A 25,859-nucleotide genomic window follows, 5' to 3' on the forward strand; every position below is an offset into this window, starting at 1 on the left:
GATCTCGCGGTCCGTGAGTTCGAGCCCCGCGTCGGGCTCTGGGCTGATGGCTCAGAGCCTGGAGCCTGTTTCCGATTCTGTGTCTCCCTCTCTCTCTGCCCCTCCCCCGTTCATGCTCTGTCTCTCTCTGTCCCAAAAATAAATAAACGTTGAAAAAAAAAAAAATTAAAAAAAAAAAAAAAAAAAGAAACACGAAGGCTGAAAAGATCTCAGTATAAAACAGTAAAATTTTGGCATCATTCGTTTATTCCAGAAATGTGTGTGGCCAAGTGCTAGGCACCAGATACAAGAAAAGATGTAACCCTTGCCCTCACAGTACTGTTATACGGTAACAAGGGCCTGAACTGAGGCAGCGAAGTTGAAATAAAGAATAGGGGACAGGTTAAATAATGAAAACCTTTAAGATTTCTTAGTCTATTATATATGGAGGCTAAGAATGAGAGAGGGCTCTGGTAGTGGTACTATTCATTTAAAGTAGAGAACACAGGAGAAGATTTGGTAACAATATTGTAGAGGAACCAAGAGTAACAGAAGAAAAACGTACTCTATTAACAGAAAAGAGTAATTAAAAGCCTCTGTAAACTTCGTTGTTCTCCACAGTGTAGGAACATTGAACCAAGGTGGTATAAAAGTTATCACATTTGACTAATAAACTCTGCGCTAAGGAAAAAAAAAAGCTCCCTTTAAGAGAGGAATTAATAATTTTCAAATCGTGTGTGAGGTGATAATATTTATGCAGCAAAACTTAAAAATCAAAGAGCCTTAGTATTCATAATCCATGGTCAGAACTACATATTTAATCTTGTAGACTCATCTTCAGGGTTTGAAGTGACCCTTGTAAGCTCAGTTTTGACTCAAATCATCATATTCTTTTCTTTCTCTCCTTTTTTAAGTTATACATAGTTTTCATTGAAATACGTGGATCGAGTAATGATCACATCAAGATTTTCATTCACATAAAAGGTTCAGTTAAGGTAAAAAGGATGTATACGATGATTGTTAAAGCTGTGATCCCAATGGGTAAAAGATAGATGAAGATACCGGAAAGGTAGGGTGTGGTTATGTAACAGTAGTAGAGTGATGGAGTGTTTTGGGATAAGTGGAGAAGAAATGATAAAAACACAATTTGGACTCTAAAAGTAAACTTGAATCTGAAGAGAGTTTTTGTAAACTTCATACCAGACACAGGGATGAGAAAACTAAATATGGGTTTCTGGTGTGGTTTAGGGTATATCGTTTAAGGTCTTTAGAAGAGAGGCATTATACTAATTAAGTGTCAGAATTCTGTGTTTAATCTAGGTGTAGGATTGGGACTACTTTTGTAACCTCTCACGTATTAAATATTGATGACATGGTAACTGTCTCTCAAAAGTGTTATGAGGATTAAGTGACTTAATGCACGTGAAGTGCTAAGCATAGAAGCACCCTCACACCAGAACACTCCGAATAAACCATACCTCAGCGTGTTCAATACCTGAGAAATGTTGAATGGCATCGTCATTGTACTCATGTTAATAACTTCCATGTTGAAATGGAAGGTGGAAATAACATTTGTTTTGTTTCTGTGACGTCACTGATTTTGTCATTTGGAATTTATGTTGAATCTCAGGATTATTTTTCTAGAAGCTAAAGAACGAGCGCTTTGGAAAACAAACATTACTTAACCAATTAAAATAAGAATATGAAGGCAGTGAAAGCCAACAAGACAGTAATTTTGACAGTGTAAAGTCCAAACTCTTTTACAGGAGGCCCTTAAAAAAGTCCCTAACTACTTTTTAAACCTTTATTTTTGCTGTTACCCTTATGTTTAGACACATAATTCACTGTTCTATAAAAAGTGGCAGGTACTTTTAATTTTTCTTCCCTGTAACGCCTTTCTCTTTTTCCTTCCCACAAAACATATCAAATCCTCCTCAACACATACTGTTGAGCTCAAGTGTTCTTCCTTCTGTGATTTTGTGTTCTGATTCCTAGAGACAGTTGTCCTCTCCAAAGTGAGGATTTCAGAGCACAGTGCACCCACCCCGCACAGCCCTTATCACATGGTAGCCAGTGATGGACGTGTCTCATGCAGATCATCTCATGGAGTCAGAAAGTAGTACCTGGTCGTTGTTTTGTTTTTAAATCTATAGTGCCTCATGAAGTATATAGCACGTAGAAGAAGCTAATATTTATTCACATTGTTGGATAAAGCAATTAAAAGTGTTCACAGAAATCATATAGTGGTTTTTTTCATTCTCATGGTAAAAAATTACTAAAGAGTTATATGCAGCACAGGAACTCATGTACATTTCAGAAATTGCTCAATTTTTATTTTAATTGGTAAAATAATGTTTTCCGAAGCACTTGTTATTTAGCTTCTAGAAAAACGATCATCTTAGTCACCTGAGTTTGTCACCTGAGTTTGAGTGCTTTCAGCTTCTTTCCCAATTATATCTTATCCTCAAAGGATGAAGATTTCGTGTAATTTAGGATATACAAATTTATGTGCCACAGTTTCATATTGTGGTTATTACCGGTTACTCCTCCCCCTCTTCACATCTCCTGGTGTAAGTGACTCTTCTTGCGGAGCATTGTGCCACCAACAGAAGATGTTTATAAAGGTCTAATATATGACAGGTTTTATAAAAAAAGCTTCCTGTGATAATGACTGTGTAGCATAAGGAGACTGATTTGCTTATCTAGAATAAGTATGAAGGTAGAAAAGGGATAAGACATTTCCGTTTCCAAAAAGCACAAGACAACTTGGTATATTCAATCTGTTTTTTGTTTTTGATGTGAGTGTATGTGTGTTTTACACAATGCTGTCATTGATTTTCGCTGAACTTTTGTATCTCTGGCCAGAACCTATGGTTTGAATTGATGAATGAATATGGTTCTGACATGAATATTGGTTGGTTTCTTCATTTGCATTAATGAGTAGATGAATACGAAAATCGAAAAGACGCGTTGAAACTTCATTTGTTCATACGTGACAAGAGCAACTTCTTTGCTGGATTGGATAATGGTTTTTGAATCCTGGAAGAACATTGTGCTGTAGCACACTTTTGATTTAATCTGTATTATTAATTTCTCCTTAACTGCTATAAGTCTGGAGCCAGTCAGTAGAACAGTAAATCAGACAACTTATCATTCTGTTATTTTAAAATAAAATCAGTTGTGCTACCAAATAACCATGCCTTTTCTTTCATTTTAACACACTTGCATAAGGTAGGCTTGACTACATTAGAGTTGGTACACTTTTTTTGTTATTTGCTAAGTGAAGGACTTCAACAAATACACGTCTGCACTTGTGTTGTCTGCCTACTTTGTCACATATGAGACACAATGTAAGGTTGTCTGACTAAAATCACCTTATAAGTACCAAACACAATATTTATAAACAGATTATCAACCTGTTGTGCAGAAAGCAATCCAAAGAAGTCCATGTTCTTTTTTAAATTGTTTTTACAAAGTTTTAAGCAGAAATTACTCTTTAACAGCTCCTAGAAGTGTTTCACTGAAATGCTTTTGGAAAGCCGTGTTTTGTTAGTTACCTGTTTTCATAGCGTGTCAGGACGATTTTATCTTTAATTGTAGATTTCTTTAAAGGTCAATGTAAAGATTTGCTGTAACACTTTGTTTTGTCATCACAAAAAATCTGAACATTTCTGTTTAAAATGAAGTGAGGAGCAACTAATAGATAGCATTAGACTGTGTTTGTCACCTCGTCTTTAGAAATTAACATGCCATTTAGCAGAAATATCATTGGTGAGCCACAGAGAAGGTCCAGACTTAAAACAGTGGGGTTAATGAATGTCTTTTTTCCCTTCTTTCTTGCCCATTTTTGGCCTTTAAAGTTGCAGGTAACTCAGGCTGTTTGAAATGATTTTCTTTGAATATGTTGTGACATTGTTTTAATTGAATGAAGCTGCAGAAGTAGCATGATAAATCAACACAGAATGAATTTTAATGCAAGGCAAACGATATTAACTCGGAAATTGGTTGCAGTAGACAAAGCAGCTGCTATGATTAATTTTTTCTTATTCTCCACTTACAGCATTTTGAGAAGGATGACCTTGACAGTTTCGATTGTGTTAGAATCCCAGTGGTGTGCACTTCAACACACTAGAGCTGTTGTCTCTTGATTCTTGGGCAGTAGAGATTGGTTCATTTTTCAGCTTAGGAAAATTTTGTTTTGCATGTGTGTTGGTTTTGACTGGTTTTGAGACTCTTTTTTTATTTAGATAATAATTGTATTACTTTGTTGTGGGAGAAGTCTCTGTAATCTTAACACTGTGGTTCTGGCAGAAAAGCTGAAACGAGTAGAAGAGGATGGGCCGAGAAGGGTCTTCTAAGTGTTGGTGTGTTACACACTGTGTGCCAAGCAGTGTGACAAAGGCCACGCATCCAAAACTTTATGGATTCCTTGTTTGAGGGGCTAAATTACTCCCGTTTACGGTGTATTTTTCTAGACGTTCTTTTCCAAAGGCATGTCTAGTATATGAGTTGCCTTGGGAGAGGATCTGTACAGAGCACAACTATCGCTGAGGGAGAGGAGAGCTGGTAAGACCACTTCTTTTAAAAAGCAGCCGAGGTAACAAACAGAGCAACAGCATTTTCCCAGATTTCACGAGAGCAGCAAGCTTCTTTGTCCTCCTCCTCTTCCTTCTTTTTCTTCTTTTTCTTCTTTTTCTTCAACCCTAGTATCTTTCACTCTCTACCACACAGCAGACCTCAGATATTTTATTGAGTTGACTTTGAAAATGAAAGCCTATTTTCTGTTGTACTGAAAAATACCCGAACGAAACAAAATGTGGGAGATTGTCTCTCTGTTCAGGTTGTTTTGAAGGGCTGAAGGGGGTGAAGTTTTATAGAATCTGTCACTGTGTAAACAGGTGGAGTTGGGAAGTGGCAGATGAGTAGGAGGAACGAAGAGAGGGCCAGGCCCGTCGACAGACTTTCTGTGGTATGTGCCTCGTTTCTCGTCCTCAGACCCTCATACTGATGCATTTTCACCTCATACTGCCTGAAGTTCTGTGAGTTCTAGATCTATTTAGATGAAAAGCAACATCTTTAACAGTGCCATAGACATCTCTGTTTGTACGGGGTAACAGGGTAATTCAGACCAGCCAGTAAATTTGGAGCCAGTAATTCAGAGCATTTCCAGTAAAATAGGACACGGTACAAAATACATTTGCTTGAACACATCAGAGTCCCAGCAGGACTGAGGGCAGATAATTAAGGCTATAAGCCTGGCATTTACGGACCCCTCTCACTGGGTGTGTTTTCGGAATCTGGAGAAGGCAGCTGAGCTGAGAGGCTCAACCTTGGGGGCAGGAGTTGGGGTCTGTAATCTATCCGCGCGTACTCCTCCACATCCTCAGTCTTTGCTTAGAGGAGAAGAGGGATGCTGATGGGAACGTGTTCTAGGAGTAAAAATGCACCAGAACTTCCCAAGTTCTCACAGGCAGTGCATGTCAGCATCAAGTTGCTTTAAGAAGTGATCTTGGATGGTGCTAGTGACAGTGGGTCCCTGGGAGAAGCTGATGTATAATAACCTTCTGGAAGAAGGTAACATCATTCTAGGCCTTCTTTCTATAAGCCCTTTGGTAAGTCCAGTGTCTGGCATACACTAGCAAATAACCAAATCACAAGAAGGTAGGATGGCATTAACAAACCATGAGGAAACATCAAAATGATAAAAACAAACCCACAGGGACCTTTGGTATTAGAATTGTCAGACCTAGACTTTGCAAGAGCCATGCTTAGCATGTCGAAGGAGACCAAGGACAAGTTAGAGAAAATGGCAGAGAAATGGGAACTGTAAATGAAGAATTAAGCTGAAAAGATTAACTGGAATTAAACAGGTTTTCCAGAAGATTAGAAGCATTTGAAGATCGAATTAGTGAATTTGGAAGGTAGCTCAGAAGAAAATACTCAGCATGAAGAGGCAGAGAGAGAGAAAAACAGTGTGATAAATGAAAGAAAACCAGGGAGAAAGTCTAATGTATGTAATTGGGTTTTAGGAAAGAACGGCATAGAAGCAGTGTTTGAGAGGAGTGTGGCTTCAGATTTTCAGACCAAAGCAATAAAGTCACAGATGTATGAAACTGAACCGTAAAATGAAAACCATTCCTCGGTATGTGGTGGTAAAACTTCAGAAAACTAGTGCAGAAGAAATCATAAAAGTAGCAAAAGAAAAAAGAGGGAAAATGTTACTTTCAGAGGAGCCACAGTTAAGACTCGTAGCTCATTTTTCAGAAGCATAACAGGAAAAGGAGACAAGGCAGAGAATCTTAAAGGTGTTGAAAGAAAATAACTGCCGAACTAGAATTCTGTACCCACCAAAAATCAGACCTGTTCAGATGAGGACACACTGAGAAACTAGGCTACCAGAAGATGCTCACTAAAGGAAATGCGTAAGGATGTTTTTTAGGAAGGAGAAAAGTGATCCTCAGAAAACAAGATACTTCAGAAAGGAATAAAGAGCAATGAAAATGGTAAATGTATGGGTGAATATAAATGCATATTATCTGTATAGAGTGAGAATCTGTTGACTTAAAAGTATACATAAGGTTTGAAAAACAGCTAATGGCATATAAACTGGATTGGAATAAGTGAAGTGAAATAGGCTGGGGTCCTTGCGTTGTATTGGAAAAGGGTGAAAGTACAAAATAACATTAGTGTTTGATAATTTGGTGATGCATGTTTGGGATAAACAAGCATGTAACAGAGGCTAATAGAAAGGAAAAATAAAATGAGAAAACACGTTCATTTGCATCTGTGTCCCTGCTCAGCCCGCCCCACCCCACCCCGAAGGAAGAGGAAAAAATAAAAAGGAATATAAAAGAGGTCATGCGTGTACGAAGCACTTAGTAAGATGCTAGGTATAAATCACATACTGTAAATGGGCTGTTAGTAAAAATCCAAAATTTACAAGAGTGGGTGAAGAAACAACTCATCTAGATGCTTTTCGTAAAAAAGGCCTGTGTAATAATAAGGCTAACAAAAGATTGAAAATAATTAGATCAAGAAAGATACACTATGAAAAACTAAACAAGAAAAAATTTTTTACCTCTGAATATCAGGCTTAGTGGCAGAAGGTATTATTGGAGATAGAGGGCCACTTCATAATGACAAAAGGCTGTAATAATTTAAATTTGTATATATCAAATAACACAGCCTCTAAACATATAAAACCAAAATGGACAGAACTACAAGGAGGAATAGACAAAAAGTAAATCATGGAGGAATTCCTTTTTTTTTTTTTTTTTTGAACACCCATGGAATGTTTAGAAAAATTGACCAAATGCTATGCTGCCAAGTCTGAGCAAACAGTGCAGGACTGATATGCTGCACAGTATGTTTTCTGATTATCATGTAGAAGTTAGAAATCCGTAACAGATAATTAGGAAACCTCATGTTTGAGATAAGAAAAACATTTAAATATTCAGTAGCTATTATTTGACCTGAATGATAATGGAAATACTATATATCAAAACTTTAGGTTGCGGCTAAAGCCAGTTTAGAGGACTACTTGAAAGCTTTAAAAATATATCTATGTTAGGAAAGAAGAAGGTGCAGTAAGCTAAGAATCCATTTCAGAAAGCTGAGAAAACAGCAGATTAAACCCAGAGGAAGTAGAAGGAAGGAGGTCATAAAGCCAAGAGTAGAAATCAATTAAATACAAGGAACCACCCAAGGAAGAGAGTCCTTGTATCAGATGGCTCTTGTGACATTGTAATAAGCTACCCCAGCAACTTACGTTAAAGCCACTGTCATTTATTTAGCTCCTCCTTGTTTCTCTTCTGCAGGCTGGGCCTTGAGGTAGGGTTCAGAGCAGTTCTTCTGGTCTGCATCTGTAGTCACCTGTAGGTCAGCTAGGCGGTTCTGCTTCTAAGAGTCGTCTGGCTATGGGCTGGGACACTGATGGTGACAGGGTCACTTGTCTTTCATTCTCCTTCTCCTGTAGGTTAGTCTGAGCTTGTTTACGTGGGAATAATAGTGTTCTAAGAGAGTAAATGCACATTAGACTGAGGTTTAGGTTTTTAGCATGAAAGTCATTCTTTCCTCTATGTTGTACTGGAAAAACAAGTCGCAGTGCTAGCCCAGAGTCGAGGGGTGCGAGGAACTGAGTTTACACTGCAGATGGCGTAGGTATCTTTAGAGGCTAAAGGGTAATTGTGGCCATTTAAAAAAAACATGTATTTCTTTCGTTTTTTGGAGAGCACGAGCAGGGGAGGGGCAGAAAGAGGAGGACAGAGGATCTGAAGTGGGCTCTGCACTGACTGGTCCGCTGACGGCAGAGAGCCTGTTGTGGGGCTCAAATTCCTAAACCACGAGATCATGACCTGAGCCAGGGTCGGGCATTCAGCTGACTGAGCCACCAGGGTGCCCCTGTGGCCAGTTTTTAAAGCCAGTCTATCCCAGTCAGCGAAAGCAAAGATCAATTTTTTGAAAAGCCTGGAAGATTGGTGAGAAGGAAGACATAGCTAACCGGTCAGGAGTGAAAGGGGAGCCATCACGATAGATCCTGTAGGTATTGAGAAGAAAATTAGACGTGAGCTTTACATCAGGAAATTCGTAAGTTTAAACAACACGGGCATATTTCGAGGTAAATACAAGTTACCACAATTGACATATGAAAGGTAGAAAATCTGAATTAAAGAACTGAATCCATAATTTAAAACCTTGCTCAGAGAAAAACATTAGGCCCAGGTTGTTTCACCATTGATTTACTATTTGAGGAATAAATAACATGTCTTCTACAAGGCCATCCAGAGAGTAGAAAAGGAGGGAATAGGAATACATCTCAACACATTTTGAGGCCAGAATAACCTTGATGATAACCAAAACCCACGAAGCATATCATGAGAAGGGAATGTTAGAAACCAATTCCATTTATGGATGTAAATTTTAAAAAATCAGAGTGCTAGCAAACTGAACCTAATAACTTATTAAAAGGGTAATGCATCAAGATCAACTTGAGTTTATTTTAAGCATGTGAAGGTTGTTGAACATTTGATAATTGATTATAATCCACTGCACTAACAGAATTAAAGAGGAATATAGGGTTGTCTCAATAGATGGTAAAGAAATGTGATAAATTTAAACGTCCACTCATGATGGGAAAAAAAAAAAACAAAAAAAAAACAACTTCATGGGGCGCCTGAGTGGCTCAGTGCGTTGAACATCTGACTCTTGATTTCGGCTCAGGTCACGATCTCATGGTTTGTGAGATGGAGCCCTGTGTCGGACTCTGTGCTGAGCGTGGAGCCTGCTTAAGATTCTGTCCGTCTGTCTCGCTGTCTTTCTCTCTCACTCTCCTCCTTTGCCCCTCCCCCTGCTCTTTCTCTCTTCTCAAAATAAATATTAAAAAAAAAAAAATTCAGCAAACTAGGGAATAGAGGGATACTTTGTTAATCTGGTAAAGTGTATCTACAAAAAGTCTGCAGATTTCTTCAGACTTTATGGTGAACCGTTGAAAACTTTATTTTTGAAATCTGGAACAAGAAAAGGATGATAGACTCTTCTTTGGCTTTGAACTCAAGTTGTATTGGCCAGTGCCATATGGTTGGAGAGGGTATGTAACAGTCACTGTTCACAGGTGATAGGTTTGTTTGTCTAAAGAATCCAAAAGTACCTACAGAAAAAGGATGAGAATTGACAATGAAGAAAAAAAGCTACCGGATAGAAGATTTAATATAGAAAAATCAAGTATGTGTTCGTATCATAAGAAACAAAAATGAAAAAACATACACAGTAGCAAAATTGAACTCCCAAATATCTAGGAATAAGTCTGATAAAAATGAGTAAAGTCACAGTAAAAAAAAAAAACCTTATATTCTTGAGAGAAATTCAAGAAGACTTGACCAAATGAAGAAATTATAATGTGCTCATGATTTTGACGCCTCTGTTATAATATCTCAATTAAAGGTATTGCCAGTATAATTTCAGAAATTGACCAATGGTTTTAAAATCTGTATGGACAGAGAAAGACAGATACCATATGTTTTCACTCCTATGTGGATCCTGAGAAACTTAACAGAAGACCATGGGGGAAGCGAAGGGGGGGAAAAAAGGGTTAGAGAGGGAGCCAAAACATAAGAGACTTAAAAACTGAGAACAAACTGAGGGTTGATGAGGGGTGGGAGGGAGGAGAGGGTGGGTGAGGGGTATTGAGGAGGGCACCTGTTGGGATGAGCACTGGGTGTTGTATGGAAACCAATTTGACAATAAATTTCATATTAAAAAATAAATAAAATCTGTATGGAAACACAAAGGGCAATAGCCTAGATACTCTTAGGAGCAAGGTGGACTGTACTGTGTATTAAGATTTATTATAAAGTTACAATACATAATATAGTGTTGGTGTTTTTTTTTTTTTTTTTAATACAGTATGAATTTTCTTTTCTTTTCTTAAGTAGGCTCCACACCAAGTATGGAGTCCAATGCAGGCCTTGAATTTCATAACACTGGACTGGAGCTGAGATCAAGAGTCGAATTCTTAATTGACTGGGCCACCTGGGTGCCCCAATACAGTGCGATAGTAAAGCAAGGATAAACAAATAGATTAATAAAATAGAGAACTCAGAAATAGACCCAAGTATATATAGATATTATTTATGAGAATGATGGCACTATAGACTAATTGCAAAAGGATAGTTTTTTCAAGAAAATGTGCTAGAACAATTGGGTGTCCATGTGAGGTAAAGAGAAAAAGCTGTACCATCACAGACATTAATTCCTGGTAACTGTGGGCATAAATGTGAAAGAACAATAAAGCTTCTAAAAGTTAATACAGAAGGATATTTTGATGATCTTAGGAAGGGGAAAGACCTCACTAACCATGAAAAGAAGACTGATCACTTGAGCTACATTAAAATGAATTCAGTCCGGTTAAATTTAGTTATACAACACCATTAAAGAACAAGGAGGCAAGCCACAGGATGGGAAAAGGTATTTGCTATAATTGTAACCACAAAGTAGAAATTGATTAATAAAATGAAAAAACGCAATAGAAAAATAGTCTAGAAACTTCAAGTGTGCATCAAAAAAAAGTATAGACAATAAAAGCATTGTCCATAGAATTGGACAATAAAAAAAAAAATAAACTTTCCTAGTAATCAGGAGAATGCTAATTCAGATACTCAGCAAGTGCACCAGAATGTCTAAAATAAAAAACATTGGTAATAAGAAGTGCTAGAGAGGAAATGGATCAAAACAAATTCTTCTTCTCTTCTTTTGGGAATATGAATGTATGCAGTCCTTTTAGAAAATCGTTTAGGACTATGTAATAAAGGAGTTCTTTTTGGATATTATCTTCTTTACCAAAAGTCTTTTCCCTCAAGGAGTGCTCCCTTGTCCTGTTTCTTTATTTGGTACTGTCTGTTTCATGTTAGCCTTCTCAAGTCTTTTTGGAACCTGCTTTGTCTATTCTTAACTGAAGTATGAAGCACTGAACATTTGAATTAGGAGCTTACATGTTCATGAACTGGGCTCCCCCACTGCAAGCTTCAGTTGGAAGTGATCACCTGAAGTGTCAACCTTTAGGAAGGTAGCCACATGTTGTTCTTGGAGACAAAGTTTACAAAAACCTGCAAGTTAGATCCCTGTTTGTTGTTGTTCTGCATATCATCTCCATCTTCTCTTTCTGGTTTTCTGCAGAGCTCTGTGTCTGAGTGTTAATTAAGTTTCTCTGGAGTTCTGTAAGGCAGATTTGCTATGGATCATATCCCCTTCTATGGACATTCTAAGCTGAGTATTTGATTGAGGGCCTGAGGTTTCCGAAAGTGAGTTTGTAGTGGACTTGGTAAGGCTGCTCGTCTTCCACTGTGTGCCAGACCTTGTATCGAACCTTTTATATGTATCGTGTTGTGCACACATCTGCTCCTCGATGCAGCTCTGCTAGATGGTGTCCTCCCCATTATGTAATTGAGGCTTATTTGATGGGACTTTCAAATTCCTAGTTATTGTTACTCAGTATTGCAGCTTGGGTACCAGTTGGGATGTATGTACTTTTGGAGTTTTTAAAACAATCATGGTATAGTTCTTGAGTTTCTTCAAATCGGAGATACGTTGTGAAAATGGGTGGCGACGGGTTGATGTTGACGAAAGGGGTAGATGAAGTACTATACGCCAAGGAACTAGGAAAGGATAAGGGGTTTTATTTCGATAGGAAGGCACATTTCAGAATTGGGGATCTTGTAGAGCTAGATTAAGTGCTTCCAGGATCGGTCTGTGAGTCTTAACTTGGGGTAGAAAAGGTTTATCAAAATGCCCTGATGGAAGGGGGCTTTCTCCCAGCTGTCTTTGCTTTGTATTTCACTTGTAAGATGTGGCAGTGTTAGTGAGCAGCTTAGTGAGAGAACGTGAAAAGCCACAGGACTACAGAAGATTGAAGAAGTGCCTTAGCTTCCTGAGCCCTTAGAGCAGTGAATGCTCCATATCACTTGTATGTAATGATCTCCTAATAGTAGGATCAAATGCAAGAGAAAAGTAGGAAGCTGTAAACATAAGAATTGGTACTTATTTGACTAAATAAATAAATACAAACCACTGTGGGTTTTGTGGAATTGATGCTATTCATGTTTGGGTTTTTTTTTTTTGTCTTCCATGCAGTTGACATGTGAATGAGGAAATTTTACTCTTCATTATTCCGAGACCATCTGTGCTTCCCATTGGCCTTTGTACCAGAAGTTTCTGTGTGTGTGGGGGAGTTTCTAGTGAGAGATGGCAATTATTTATACAGTTATCTTTATCACTGTCCTATTTATTAAGGCTCCTGTCAAAACTAGTATAAGTTAAAGTTAGAAATGAAAAAAAAATAAGGGTACAGACATAAAATTGTGCATACAATATTATATACTCTCAAGACTGAAATCCTAAGGGGTGCCTGGGTGGCTCAATCAGTTAAGCATTGACTTTGGCTCAGGTCATGATCTCCCGTCTCGTGGGTTCGAGGCCCACATCAGGCTCTGTGCTAACAGCTCAGAGCCTGGAGCCTGCTTCAGATTCTGTCTCCCTCTCTCTCTCTGTCCCTCCCCCACTGGCGTGCATTCTCTCTCTCTCTCTCTCTCTCTCTCTCTCTCTCTCTCTTTCTCAAAGTAAATAAACATTAAAAAAAACATTTAAAAAAAGACTGAAATAGTACAGGGTGGAACCCAAATTTGGCCGTCGCTGTTATGGCAGCCACCCCAAAACTGCAACTCTCTCTAAATAGTTGCTTTGGAGAAAGTATTACTTTTCTTGTTAGATAAATGAGAGCAGAATTTTTCCCAAGAATCTCTGTAAAAAATGCAATCACTATTTAACATGATGTACAACTCCCTGAATGCCGACATTACAGAGTTTTGTAGAAGGCATTTGTATTCATGGGTGACATCTAAGAGTTTGTCAAACTTTTTAATATACTGTACTCTGGTTTAAATGACATGTTGATGGACAGTTTAGTATAGCACCTGTTTACATAGATCGTGTTGTTCCTAATTTATAATTTGTGTTAATACATATGAGGGGCGCCTGGGTGGTGCAGTCGGTTAAGCGTCCGACTTCAGCCAGGTCACGATCTCGCGGTCTGTGAGTTCGAGCCCCGCGTCGGGCTCTGGGCTGATGGCTCAGAGCCTGGAGCCTGTTTCCGATTCTGTGTCTCCCTCTCTCTCTGCCCCTCCCCCGTTCATGCTCTGTCTCTCTCTGTCCCAAAATAAATAAACGTTGAAAAAAAAAAAAATTTTTAAAAAAATTAAAAAAAAAAAATTAAAAAAAAAATACATATGAAACTTCCTTGCTGAACAATGAGCTCTTGTAATTATACCCTTAAACTGTGCTAGAAATTCATAAGTACTCTAAGGCTTTATTTCATCTTAGTATTAAAAGTATTTAACTTGAGGGACGCCTGGGTGGCTCAGTTGGTGGAGCGTCTGACCTGGGCTCAGGTCGTGATCTCACGATTCATGGGTTCGAGGGCCTCCCCCCAAACACACACACACACACACACACACACGTCGGGCTCTGTGCTGACAGCTCAGAGCCTGGAGCCTGTTTCGGATTCTGTGTCTCCTTCTCTCTCTGCTCCTTCCCTATGTGCGCGTGTATGAGCACTTGCTAGCTCTCTCTCAAAAATAAATAAGCTTAAAAAAAATTTTTTTTTAAATATTTAACTTGACAAAGTAAAAATGTATTTTAAAATAATTGTAAGAGGTATAAATTCAAGCAAGTGAATAATATATGGTGACTTTTTTTTTCTTTCCAGTTTAATTTTGTTGGAAGAATCCTTGGACCTAGAGGACTTACTGCTAAACAACTTGAAGCAGAAACAGGATGCAAAATAATGGTCCGAGGCAAAGGCTCAATGAGGGATAAAAAGAAGGTAAGTCCAAGGGGGCAAGTCTTTATGTGATAATATACTTATATTTTTGCATTAAAGTACCCAGATCTTTCGTGCGTAAAGCACTGAAAATCATTTCATATCTTAAACCTTTGAACTTTTTAAAGGGGTTGTCACAATTTTTTCTTGTGGATTATCATGAGTTTTCATTTAGCCAACTAAGATATCACTCAAGCCATCATGTTAACTTACTTTGGTATCTATAGTTGAAAAGCTGCCACATTGGAAATTAGTCACACTGTGATGTTATATATATAAAGACACATCATTAAAAGTTAAAAAAAATCTAAAATGCTTCTTTTGATGAGATTTAAGTGAATGTTGAAGTGATTTCCCAGATCACTGGGAGAGCTACTAAACAGAAAAAGAAAGCTATAAGTAACTATATGATACTCATTTTGGTTTTCACCAACATTTTGTGTTGATTGTAGGTTTATTTGACATTTTACTTTAAAGTATATTATTCCTGTTTTCTGTTTTTTGGGTTTTTTTCCTTTTCTCCTTCCACCTCTTGTTCTGCTAGTTTAATTAATGAATACCTAACTATCTACTTTAAATACTATTTTTAGGAAGGTTTTCTTTGCCTAGTTTTCTGTTATCCAATGAAACTATTAGTCTGGGTACTTTTGAATGTCTGTTTAAAAAAATGTTTTACTGATTTTTTAAAAAAATAACATTTTTAAAACATTCCACATATAAGCGAAATCACATGGTATTTGTCTTTGACTTTTTTCACTTAGTAAATATCTTCTAGGTCCATTCATCTGTGAAACTAATGTAAGACTATATGAGAATTATATTCAGTTTAAAAGGAAGAAAACCCTGATCCGATTGCCAAATACTAAATGTACTGTTGTGGAGGGTATTATTTTTGAAGTATATTGCCTTGAAAGGACTCTCAAGTGATAGGCCTGTAGTCAGATTATGTTGGAGTATGTGCATTGAACCACTTTGTGAAGCTTAAGGAACAAACACCAGATTTACGAGATATTCTGACTTCATTCTGATGTGTTGCTTTTCTGACCTGCCACCTCGTTTCATTTACTCTCCCACTACCTGAATGCGTGGGAATCCTTGACTCTCCTTGGAGACAAATAATTACTTCATAGTTAAGTTGGGCATGGGTGAAGTCCTCAATAATACTGATTATCTTTAAATTTTATTATATGTAACTGTTCTTGTCAGCTGAGTTTACAGATACTTTGAGGCAATTGTGTGAATTCTCCTTCAGAATATTTAAATGTTGTATTTAAAATAGTTTTCTGTGTTACAATCTTCAACAACACTTCAGCATATTTTTAGTTAGCTGAGTTGCAATCTTATAATGCCATGCAGTTTGGTTTTCCGTGTTTGCACTTATCGTTGTATTGGCTTTGGCATTATTAAGCAATGCTAATTTAAGACCCATGGAACAATAAAACGAAATCGACAGTTGATAGACAAATAAATCTTTACCAAAAGATTAGTGTACCTATCAGTTAAACAAGTTATTCTATGAATATGTGAAAAAATGTGTTTTCCCCTGTCCTGCCTCTGTTAATTTCCTACTAAGGGCCCTCCCCTTCTCCACTCATACACACGGAGACACCAAGGGTTCGAGCTTGGAAATTGTGTAATGAGACATCATGAATTCTATTTTTGATTCAGGTTGAAATTTTAGGACATATTCTGCTATTTTTGGCAGGAGAACAAAATGGTTAAGAGACTGAGCTTTGTGACCAGATTGCTTAGGTTCGAATCTTGGTTCTATCCGTTAGTAGCTTTGTGACCTTGGACAAATTACTTAATCTCCTCATGCTGTATAAAAATGGGAGTAGTAATAAGGTGATTGTGAGGATTAAATTAGTTGTAAAGCACTTAGAACAGTGTTTTGGATCATAGTAAGTGATCGATTAATGTTAATGATTGTTCTTAATAAATGTTATCTTAACACCATTACAGTATTGCCCCTTATTCATAGCTGGTACATCCTGAGACCCCCTTTGGAGCCTGAAAACGCAGATGGTACTGAACCCTATATATATTCTGCCTTTTCCTGTACATACATACTGATGCTATGTTTAATTTATAAGTTAGGCACAGAAGGGTATTAACAATAACTAATAATAGAACAATTATAACAAGATATTATAATAAAAGTCTTGTGAATGTGGTCTCTCTCCCTCTCTCTTATAGTATCTTATTATACTGTGCTCACCATTTTGCTGTTGTGATATGATAAAATGCCTACGTGATGAGATGAAGTGAGGTGAATGATGTAGAGATTGTGACGTTAGGCTACTATAGATCTTCTGATGATGAGATAAAAGGAGGATCATCTGCTTCCTGACTTCGGTTGCCCCGTGGATAGCTGAAGGGGCCGAAAGCAAAGCTGCAGATAAGGGGAGACGGCTGTAGTTGGATAGTGCATTTTTAAGCTTAAACTCTTATGTTGCATCAAGGTGGAAGGAATGCCACATTTTTTTAAGCTTTGGAAATGACAGATACTTCTTTGTAGTTTTGTAACCTTTGAGTATCGGCTTTTCTGTTCTTTTTCCTCTGGTGGTTGGTGCATCCATATTCTGCATCGTCCACATTCTTAACCACAAGTAGAAGCAGTTTCCATATTTTATTTATTTTTAATCTGTACTGTTGGCTACCAAAATAAAAAAAAAAAAGCTTATAGATTACACATAATGAATGCAAGGATAACAATAATAAAGGCACCAAAAAAATTTGGCTCCAGGTTATTATTTTAGTTTTATTAAAATGGTGCAGATGAACATACTTGAAATTAGTTTGAATGACTATCATATATTTGATACTGGTATGTGAAGCCTGTGGAGAACTTATGCACGGATTTATAATACCAGGAGTATCTTCTATAATTTTAATGTAAATCTACATATAATTAATTGTTAACCAAATCATTTTGGTTTATACAGTAGTTACTGTATTCCTTTAGCTCTTAAAAATGTTAATAAAAGTAAAGTCAAAAATGGAAAGTGCTGTCATTTATTGCTTGGCTATTATTTTGAGAAAATCTGACAAACAGATGGAGACAAAAAGTAGTATTGATGTAATACCACTTTGTACTAGGCTGATTGAGGTGTATTTCAGGTGTTTCAAAGGGAAAGCCATTTGGCTTTAAGCTTTTCTGCAGAGTTACCAATTTATATAAAAGCTGAGAAAGCTAGAAAATTTTAATTTACTGGTTGCCTAAAATATGATGGAAATGCTGTTTGCTGATCTACATCCTTCACTAGACTGGTAAACTCAGTGAAGGCAAAACATGTCTTTTATGGAATACGTCCCTGGTGTTTGATGAGCACCTTGGTACAGAGTAGGACCTGGAAAAAAAAAATCTGAGAAAGGAATGAATGTTTAGTTTAGGTAATAAATGAAAGGCAGAGATGTCCCCCCACCCCCACCCCCGACCCCACCACGTCCCCGTAAAAGAATTTGTAAATAGAGAAAATTGTAAACCCTATGTGCTTTTAAGTTTTGGGGCAAGATCAGCAGTACCGTATCATCTAAGCTGCCGGTTTTAAGCAAGGGAGTGAATATGCCACTTTAATTTTTATTCTCTTGGATTGGTGTTATTGACAGGAATTCAAGTTATTGACAGGAATAACAGCATTGAGTTTTGCGTGTAAATACCCAGTGGAATGGTCCTGGGTAAACCCCATGGGACCTAAGAGCAGGCACTGTGGTGAGACTTCATGAGAGACCGTGACCAAAGCTTGGAAAGCTTGTCTGTTTCAGCCAGCATAGGGCAGTGCTTGTCTGTGGCAAGCCAGCTGTACCTCTGTCTCTGATTGAATGTATGGTGTCAGCAAGTGGAAACCACTAGTTTTATGGAAGTTCTTGGGATTTACACAATATCAAGCATTATTCTCGGTTTTTTTACATGCATTTGTTTTAATTAATCTGAGGTTTCCCCCCCATAACTTCTACTTGTAAGTTTATTATTTTTTCTATCATTTTAATTTGTTTTACATTGTTGTGTTAGTTTGGGGTATATAGCATAGTGGTTCAGCAGTACTGTAACATCACCAGGTGCTCATTACAGCAAATGCACTACATAACCCTGATCCCCTGTTTAACCCAGTCCCCCACACCTCTCAGCTCTCTGGTAACGATCAATTTGTTTTCTGTAGTTAAGAGTCAGGTTCTTGGTTGCTCTCTCTCTTTTTCTCTTTGCTTGTTTGTTTTGTTTCTTAAATTCCATGTATGAGTGAAATTCTATGGTATTTTTCTTTCTCTGACTGATTTTTTTTTGCTTCCCATTATTGTCTTTAGCTCCATCCATGTCATTGCAAATGGCAAATTTTCATTCTTTTTTATGTCTGAATGATATTCCGTTATGCGTACATATATACACACACATTATGTAAAGTATATATTATGTGTGTGTATTGACACCATATCTTATTTTATCCATTCACCAATCAGTGGACACTTGGGTTGCTTCCATAATTTGGCTGTTGTAAATGATGCTACTGTAAACATAGGGGTGAATGTATCCCTTTGAAATAGTGTTTTTGTGTTCTTTGGGTTAGTACTCAGTAGTGGGATTGCTGGACCATAGGGTAGTTCTATTTTTAAGTCTTTGAGGGACCCCTATACTGTTTCCACAACGGCTGCAGCAGTTTGCATTCCCAGCATCAGTGCAAGATGGTTCTTTTTTGTCACATCCTTGCCAACACCCATTGTTTCCTGTGTTGTTGATTTTAGCCATTCTCACAGGTATGAGGTGATCTGAGTTTTATTGTTCCTATTTTGTAGATGAGGAAATTGAGGCTCAGGGAGGTTGAATAATTTACCAAAGGTCACATGCCAAAAAGTGGCAGTCCAGACTCAACCCACAGCCTGTATTCTATCCTGTGGTGTACTTCTTCCTAGTTAGGAGCCATTTCTGAGGGCAATAGCAGCTTCAGAAATAGTAGAATTCAAATATTGAGTACTTCTACGTGTTGACTGTGAAGTTAATATGAATATATTTTGTGAAACTTCTAATCTTTTTGGTTTTTTCCTCAGGGATAATCTATTTTGAAATTTTGTTTTTATGTATCATTCCCCTGATTTTCAGAAACTCTTTAGGAAGGATTTAATCCCATTTTCTGGTAGAAAACTATATAGTTGAGCATATTAGAAGTTTTAAAGAAGTAATTTTTGGAAAAGAAAGTGACTTTTGGTAGTTTTCCCATTGATGTTGCAGAGGAGCCATGTGGAGAGCCCTGGGAAAAAATGTTTTTATGTTAGAGGGAATGGGTTCACCTTCAAACAACAGAGGTGGCAGTCAGCTGGTTTCCAGTGTAGCAGATGAAAACATGTAAGTCATTAAAAAAGAAGAGTGTTTTGTGCATAATTAGGTACTTGATATATTATTGTGGAGTGATCGTTATTAAAGTGGTAAATGAAGTTCACCTTTGGGAGTCTTTGTGAGTGGTCATTGTAGGTGACACTCTGGAAATTTGTCTCGTCAACATCCATTAGCTGTTCACTGGGAGCTTCCCTGTCATAAACAGGTGGGCACTGGGTAGCCATGCTTGTGATTCTGTTTCCCACTCTCACCCCTTAGCCAGAAATGTTGATGAGTGAAATGTCTACAGTTGATCAAAGCCAGGTTAGTTGAATATTGTCTATTCTGGGAATTTCCATTGAGATTCTCGTTAGAGCTCTTTGCTTGAAATGAAAGGATGTGCCCTTAAGGGATCAGATGGCCGTTCTCGGGCTGCTAGTAACTGTGACCAGGTGGCATCAACCGCTTTTGCAGTCTGTGCGGTGTCCTACTCAGATCCTGCAGAACTCCAGAAGATAGTTTAACTCTTCTCACAGGATTAGAGGCCGAAAGAGGTGAAGTAACCTCTGCAGTCCCCCCTTTGTAACCGATGACTGCGGTAATTATGAACGCGTATCGCACTGGACATTCACATTGAACTACGCAAATCATTCTCCTCAGAGTATAGGTTTTGAATTTAAAATCTGATCAATCTGCAGTAAATTTTCACTTTTTTAATTTTGTTTTTAACTTTTATTTACCAAATATATTTGACCATAGTCTTGTTTTTAAGAGATGTTCCTATAACTGCTTGGGGCTCTGCAGTGTTTTATGGAACATGATTTATGGAATGTTGTTAGGCGTATTGTATAGTTGTAAACGTAAGTAGAATTTCATAACATTTTTACATTCTTTTCATATACATTATAAATTTTTCTGTTGTCTCTACTTCATTTCTTATGGTTAACATATATTTTAATTACTTAGTTAATACATGATATTTTTGGAAAGGTTTAAAGGTACAGATAGTCTTGAAAAAAAATTAAAGGCACCTGGTTCTGTCCATCTGGAGACCACCCTGTGGACAGTGTGGGCACATCTTGTAGATCATTCTTCATGCAGTTACATACACGTTCACATGTGTTCTAGAACATGAATCATATTAGACGTGATGCTTCATAATTAGCATTTTCTTCAGCAACTCCACCCTGTCCTGTCATTTCACTAAGTAATTGAGCTTTATAATGTCTAAGACTTTGTGCTGGGCGATAGGAAGGCACGTTTATAAAGGACGTTTCAAGGCAGTATGGATAACAGTATGCAAAGATGCATTTTCTTGATTGGGGGGGGTGCTTTGACTTTTATTCTTAGGAAAGATGTCACTACTGTCCCAACACTTGCAAAGAGATCAAATTAATACAGTTTTTTGGTTCCCATACTAACGTGGCTGTGATGGACAGTGACATAACATCAAGTACAAGCATGGTTCCTGACAACCTGTATTAATGATCTTGTTGAATACTTGGCTTTCTGACAACCTTTAGCACAGGTATAGTTGTTTTTTTAACTTTTCATCATGGCTCCTTTTAAGTAGTAATTATCCATCACCCAGTGCCAGCATTGCCCACCTCCTTCCAGTGCCCTCACTCCTCCATGGCTCTTTTCCCCCTTCTGCGTGCCATATAATTTCGGGAGCATAGTCCAGATGTAATTTCGTCTGTAAATATTTTATTACGTTTTCCTAAAATAGCAGGGCTCTTAATGTTGTGGTGTTTATGCTTTTCTTTTTTTTTTTAAATTTTTTTTTTCAACGTTTATTTATTTTTGGGACAGAGAGAGACAGAGCATGAACGGGGGAGGGGCAGAGAGAGAGGGAGACACAGAATCGGAAACAAGCTCCAGGCTCCGAGCCATCAGCCCAGAGCCCGACGCGGGGCTCGAACTCGCGGACCGCGAGATCGTGACCTGGCTGAAGTCGGACGCTTAACCGACTGCGCCACCCAGGCGCCCCTATGCTTTTCTTTATCACTAGAAATTTTCTTTATGTTTTCAAATATTTATCAGTGTTCATAGTACCCCCTTGTGTCATAAATGTCTTTTTAAGAAAATTGGGTGGCATCCAAGTGAGGGGCGTATACATTGTAGTTAATTGATAGATTGCTTAAGACATTCTGTCCCTCAGCCCCATTTTGCCTTCTTGAAGTTTGTTTGTCGAGGGACTGACTTATTCTAAATAATTCCTATGGATTTTGCTGATTGCATGGTGGTGTTTAACACTGATCTCTGTCCTCTGTATTTTTTGGTAAATTGGTAGTGAGAAAGGTTTAATCAGATTCAGATCTTTTCCTTTCCTCCCTCATTTCCTTTCTTCTTTTTGAAAGAGTATTTCGCAAGTAGTGTGGTGATGGTGGGTTTTTTAGTCCCTTTACTTCAGTAGGAGTTGCAAAATAGTTGTATCTTATTTCATTAATATTAGCTAGATTCACTTTTATAGGAAAGGCTAGATAAATGCTCTCACTAGTTTTAAAATAGCTGGTTCCTAGGAATCCTTTAAAGGTACAGAATGAGGGTTTTTTGTTTGTTTGTTTCCTTTTTGAATATCATTATGAATGCATAAGCTGTTTTGATGTGTTTCAGTTCGTTGCAGTTAGTGTTTTGTTTTTTTTTTTTTCCAACGTTTATTTATTTTTGGGACAGCGAGAGACAGAGCATGAACGGGGGAGGGGCAGAGAGAGAGGGAGACACAGAATCGGAAACAGGCTCCAGGCTCCGAGCCATCAGCCCAGAGCCCGACGCGGGGCTCGAACTCACGGACCGCGAGATCGTGACCTGGCTGAAGTCGGACGCTTAACCGACTGCGCCACCCAGGCGCCCCAACAGTTAGTGTTTTTTAATGAGCATGTTGTTTGGCCATTGGGGCCTCCTCAAGTTCACTTCTAAGCCCTTCTGACACTACCCAGTGGCTGGGGCAAGTAACTTTGCTTTCTCATGTGATAATGATAGTCCAGTGTCATCTTGGAAAATTCCTCCCCAGAGTTGGAACCAGCCATTTCTTTAATTGCTTCTAGTGAAAAATGGTAGGTAGAGACGGCGTTCTGGACTTCAGTGATACTCTATTTGTAGACCTTTTCAGAACAGAGCTAGGAGGTACATACATACATACACACATATTCGAGAGTATAGATGTATACAAGGTCATTCTCATCTAAAATGAAGGCTACAGTATTTTAATTAATTCATGTTATATGTTTATTTTCTTTCCACTGAAAATCCTGGTTCCTAAAGACACATTCATTTGCTTTATTCTAAAGTATATGCAAGTCTCAGAATAACTATGCAGTCAAGACTATCAATAATATAGTCAGTGAAAACAATTTTTCCCCATGCCATATTATTTTTAGAGTATAATCCACTAGAGATTAAAATTACTATCACTTAAAAACTAAGTTTTCCATTGTATAATATTTATGTCATTATAGGGGTCCACATTTAAACTCATTTGGACTTGGCTTTCTTGTTTTAATAATTGCATAAGTTATTTTTCTGTTACTTGTAAAATACTGACTTGGCTCCAAAGTCAAATCTACAAGTAGGGACTTTGCAGAGAAATCTGGCTGTTATCCCTGTTGCCTTTATGTATTCTTGCTCCTTGCTATTCAGATAAATTTTTTATATTAGTTTTCAGTTTATCTTCACATTTCTTTTTAAACGTGAACAGTTATATAGTATGACAAATGTGTATGCCTATATGTGTAATGTCTCACTCTCTTCAGAGGTAGTTATATATACTGCACTCTAATACACCTTTATTTTTTTATTTAATACTGTATTGTTGAGATCACTTGGTGGGAGTATATAGAAAGAGTCCTTTTAATAACTTTATCATATTCCATTGTTCGGATATACCATAAATTATTCTAACATTCCCCTATTAATGGACATTCAGGTTGCTTCTAGGCTTTTGCTGTTACACTTAGGGAGAGTGCTGCATCGAATAGTTTTTATATACATCTTTACATGTCCTTGCTAGTTTATCTTCAGGATAGAGTTCTAGAAGTGTAATATGTAATTTTGTTAGCTAGTGCTGAATTCCTCTGTCTCTAGGGGTGGTTCTCATTTTGGATTACCATCAGCGGTATTTGAGAGTACCAGTTTCCCAGCAGATTCACCAACAGAGTGTTAAACTTTTATATTTCATGCAGGAGATTGAACATCTGTTAAAGGGAGTTTTAAAGAAAGTATTCTAGGGGCGCCTAGGTGGCTCGGCCGGTTGAGCATCCTACTCTTGATTTCAGCTCAGGGTCATGGGATCGGGCTCCATGCTGAGTGTGGAGCCTACTTGATATTCTTTCTTTCTCTTTCTCCTCCTCATCTCTTTCTCTGACACTCCCTCTGCCTCTCTCCCCCACTCACGCTCTCTCTCTCTCTCTCAAATAAAAAATAAACTGTTTCCCTAAGTGTGTATGTGTGTGTGTGTGTGTGTGTGTGTGTGTGTGTGTGTATATAAAAGGTCATTGCTGTTATGAGTTTCCAAATTAGTCATTTCTTTGCAATACATTTTTTATGTTCCCTTCCAACCCACTTATAAATAGTTATTAAGCATAGTTGAAAAAGAATAACTGGTGTTTAGGTACATTATAATTTTAACAGACTTGTTTGTGCCTAAGAAATTAATCACTATTTAAAATGTTTTCAAGAGAAGGGCTGTGATTTTCTATTAGTTTACATAGCCTTTTCTAGCTGTGCTTCTTCTTCTGAACCACAGAACATAGAAGTTCTTCAGTTTCACCTAGAGTGATTCATAATGAGTACCATAGATGTGTAGGAGAGAAGTCGGTTACATGTAATTTATGTCTTGGACCAGGCATTACAGACTTGATTCTCTTGTGGAATCCTTAGTTGGGAAAGTCTGTTCCCTTAGAGGAGTGGGTTTTTCTACTTTATATCCATCCCTGCCTTACTCCCCCTTCCCCAGCCCCCCTTCTTACTGGTACCTTTGACTTGATGTATTAGAAAGTAGGAACTTATACAGATTCTCCCTTAATCTTCTAAATCTTACAAATTGCATTCTTATAAAGTTTCATGAATCTGGTTTGAATAATAGCATTTAGCTATGAAAACAAATCAGTTGCTTTAGAAGAATGATTATGAAAATTAGAGTATTATGTAATCTGGTTTAGAAGGAACTTTATTAAAGCTATGAACTTCAACCACCCTTGTGGTAATTAATTTTGTGATACTTTATTCCTGTATTGCAAATGGTTGTTACTCAATTTTTTTTAATCTTTTTTAGTTTTTATTTATTTTGGGTGAGAGAGAGAGAGAGAGAGCATGAGTGGGGTAGGGGCAGAGAAGGAGAGAGAGAGAGCAGAGCACAGAGCCCGTTGTGGGGCTGGATCTTAGAAACTGTGAGATTGTGATCTGAGCCGAAATCAAGAGTTGGACGCTTAACTGACTGAGCTACCCAAGTGACCTGTAACTCAATTTTTGTTACCTCCTTCCATAGTTAATTTAATACCTTCTCAAGCAGCAGATACTTTTCAGTGCTTACGATTTTTGTCCTCAAGGAGCTTTCATCTGTGTGAGACTGATACATTGACGGTGAATTAATACACAGTGTGGTAAATGCTCCAGTCAGTAGATGTTACACATTGTGCGCTGGGGGGTCAAGGGAAGTATACGGTGTGTTCTTTTGCAGGTTGAAGGTTTTAGGAAAAGCTAGAGAGGATTGGACTGTAGCAGGAACTTACAAGGCAGTTGAGAGGAAAATTCAGTTGCCTTGAATTTACAAGGCGGCAGGATCAGCCTGGGTATGTTGTCACGTTATACTTGGCCCAATGCAGTGGAAGTTAGGAGGTGTGGCGGGAGAGGCAGTGTAGATATTGGAGATAAGGCTGAGAGCTGAGGATAGAGGGACTTGAATACTAATTTTTTTTTAAGTTTTGAAAGCGGCACATTGGCGCTCATGTTTTTAAGGTAAGAAGTTAATTATATGTTTCTTGTTCTAAAAGAGATAACTGGACAGTAGTACAAGGGCTAGGTGGAAGGGAGAAGAGATGTAAGGTCAAAACAAAAGGACCAAGTCTGTTAGAAAGTGCCTCCTAGTGTTGAGATAAAATTGGCATCTTTGAAACGTAGATCCTCTGATCTTAATTAAACAAGTATGATCTCTAAACCGTAGAGCCTTTGCCGTAATGAGGTGGTAATACTTCTGTCTTAAACGTGTCC

General features: G+C 37.8%; 1 protein-coding gene across 8 annotated transcripts in view; it reads left to right on the forward strand.

Annotated features, from left to right (window-relative positions):
- QKI (QKI, KH domain containing RNA binding) overlaps nt 1-25,859 on the forward strand; it is a 154,348-nt gene that overhangs the window by 47,045 nt on the left and 81,444 nt on the right. For all 8 annotated transcript variants that reach the window (XM_030316753.1, XM_030316757.1, XM_030316758.1 and 5 more), the window contains exon 3: nt 14,234-14,350. In XM_030316753.1, the coding sequence (XP_030172613.1) occupies nt 14,234-14,350 (117 nt within the window). The remainder of the gene's footprint in view (nt 1-14,233; nt 14,351-25,859) is intronic.

Source organism: Lynx canadensis, chromosome B2, assembly GCF_007474595.2.
Source record: "Lynx canadensis isolate LIC74 chromosome B2, mLynCan4.pri.v2, whole genome shotgun sequence".
Taxonomy (NCBI): Eukaryota; Metazoa; Chordata; class Mammalia; order Carnivora; family Felidae; genus Lynx; species Lynx canadensis.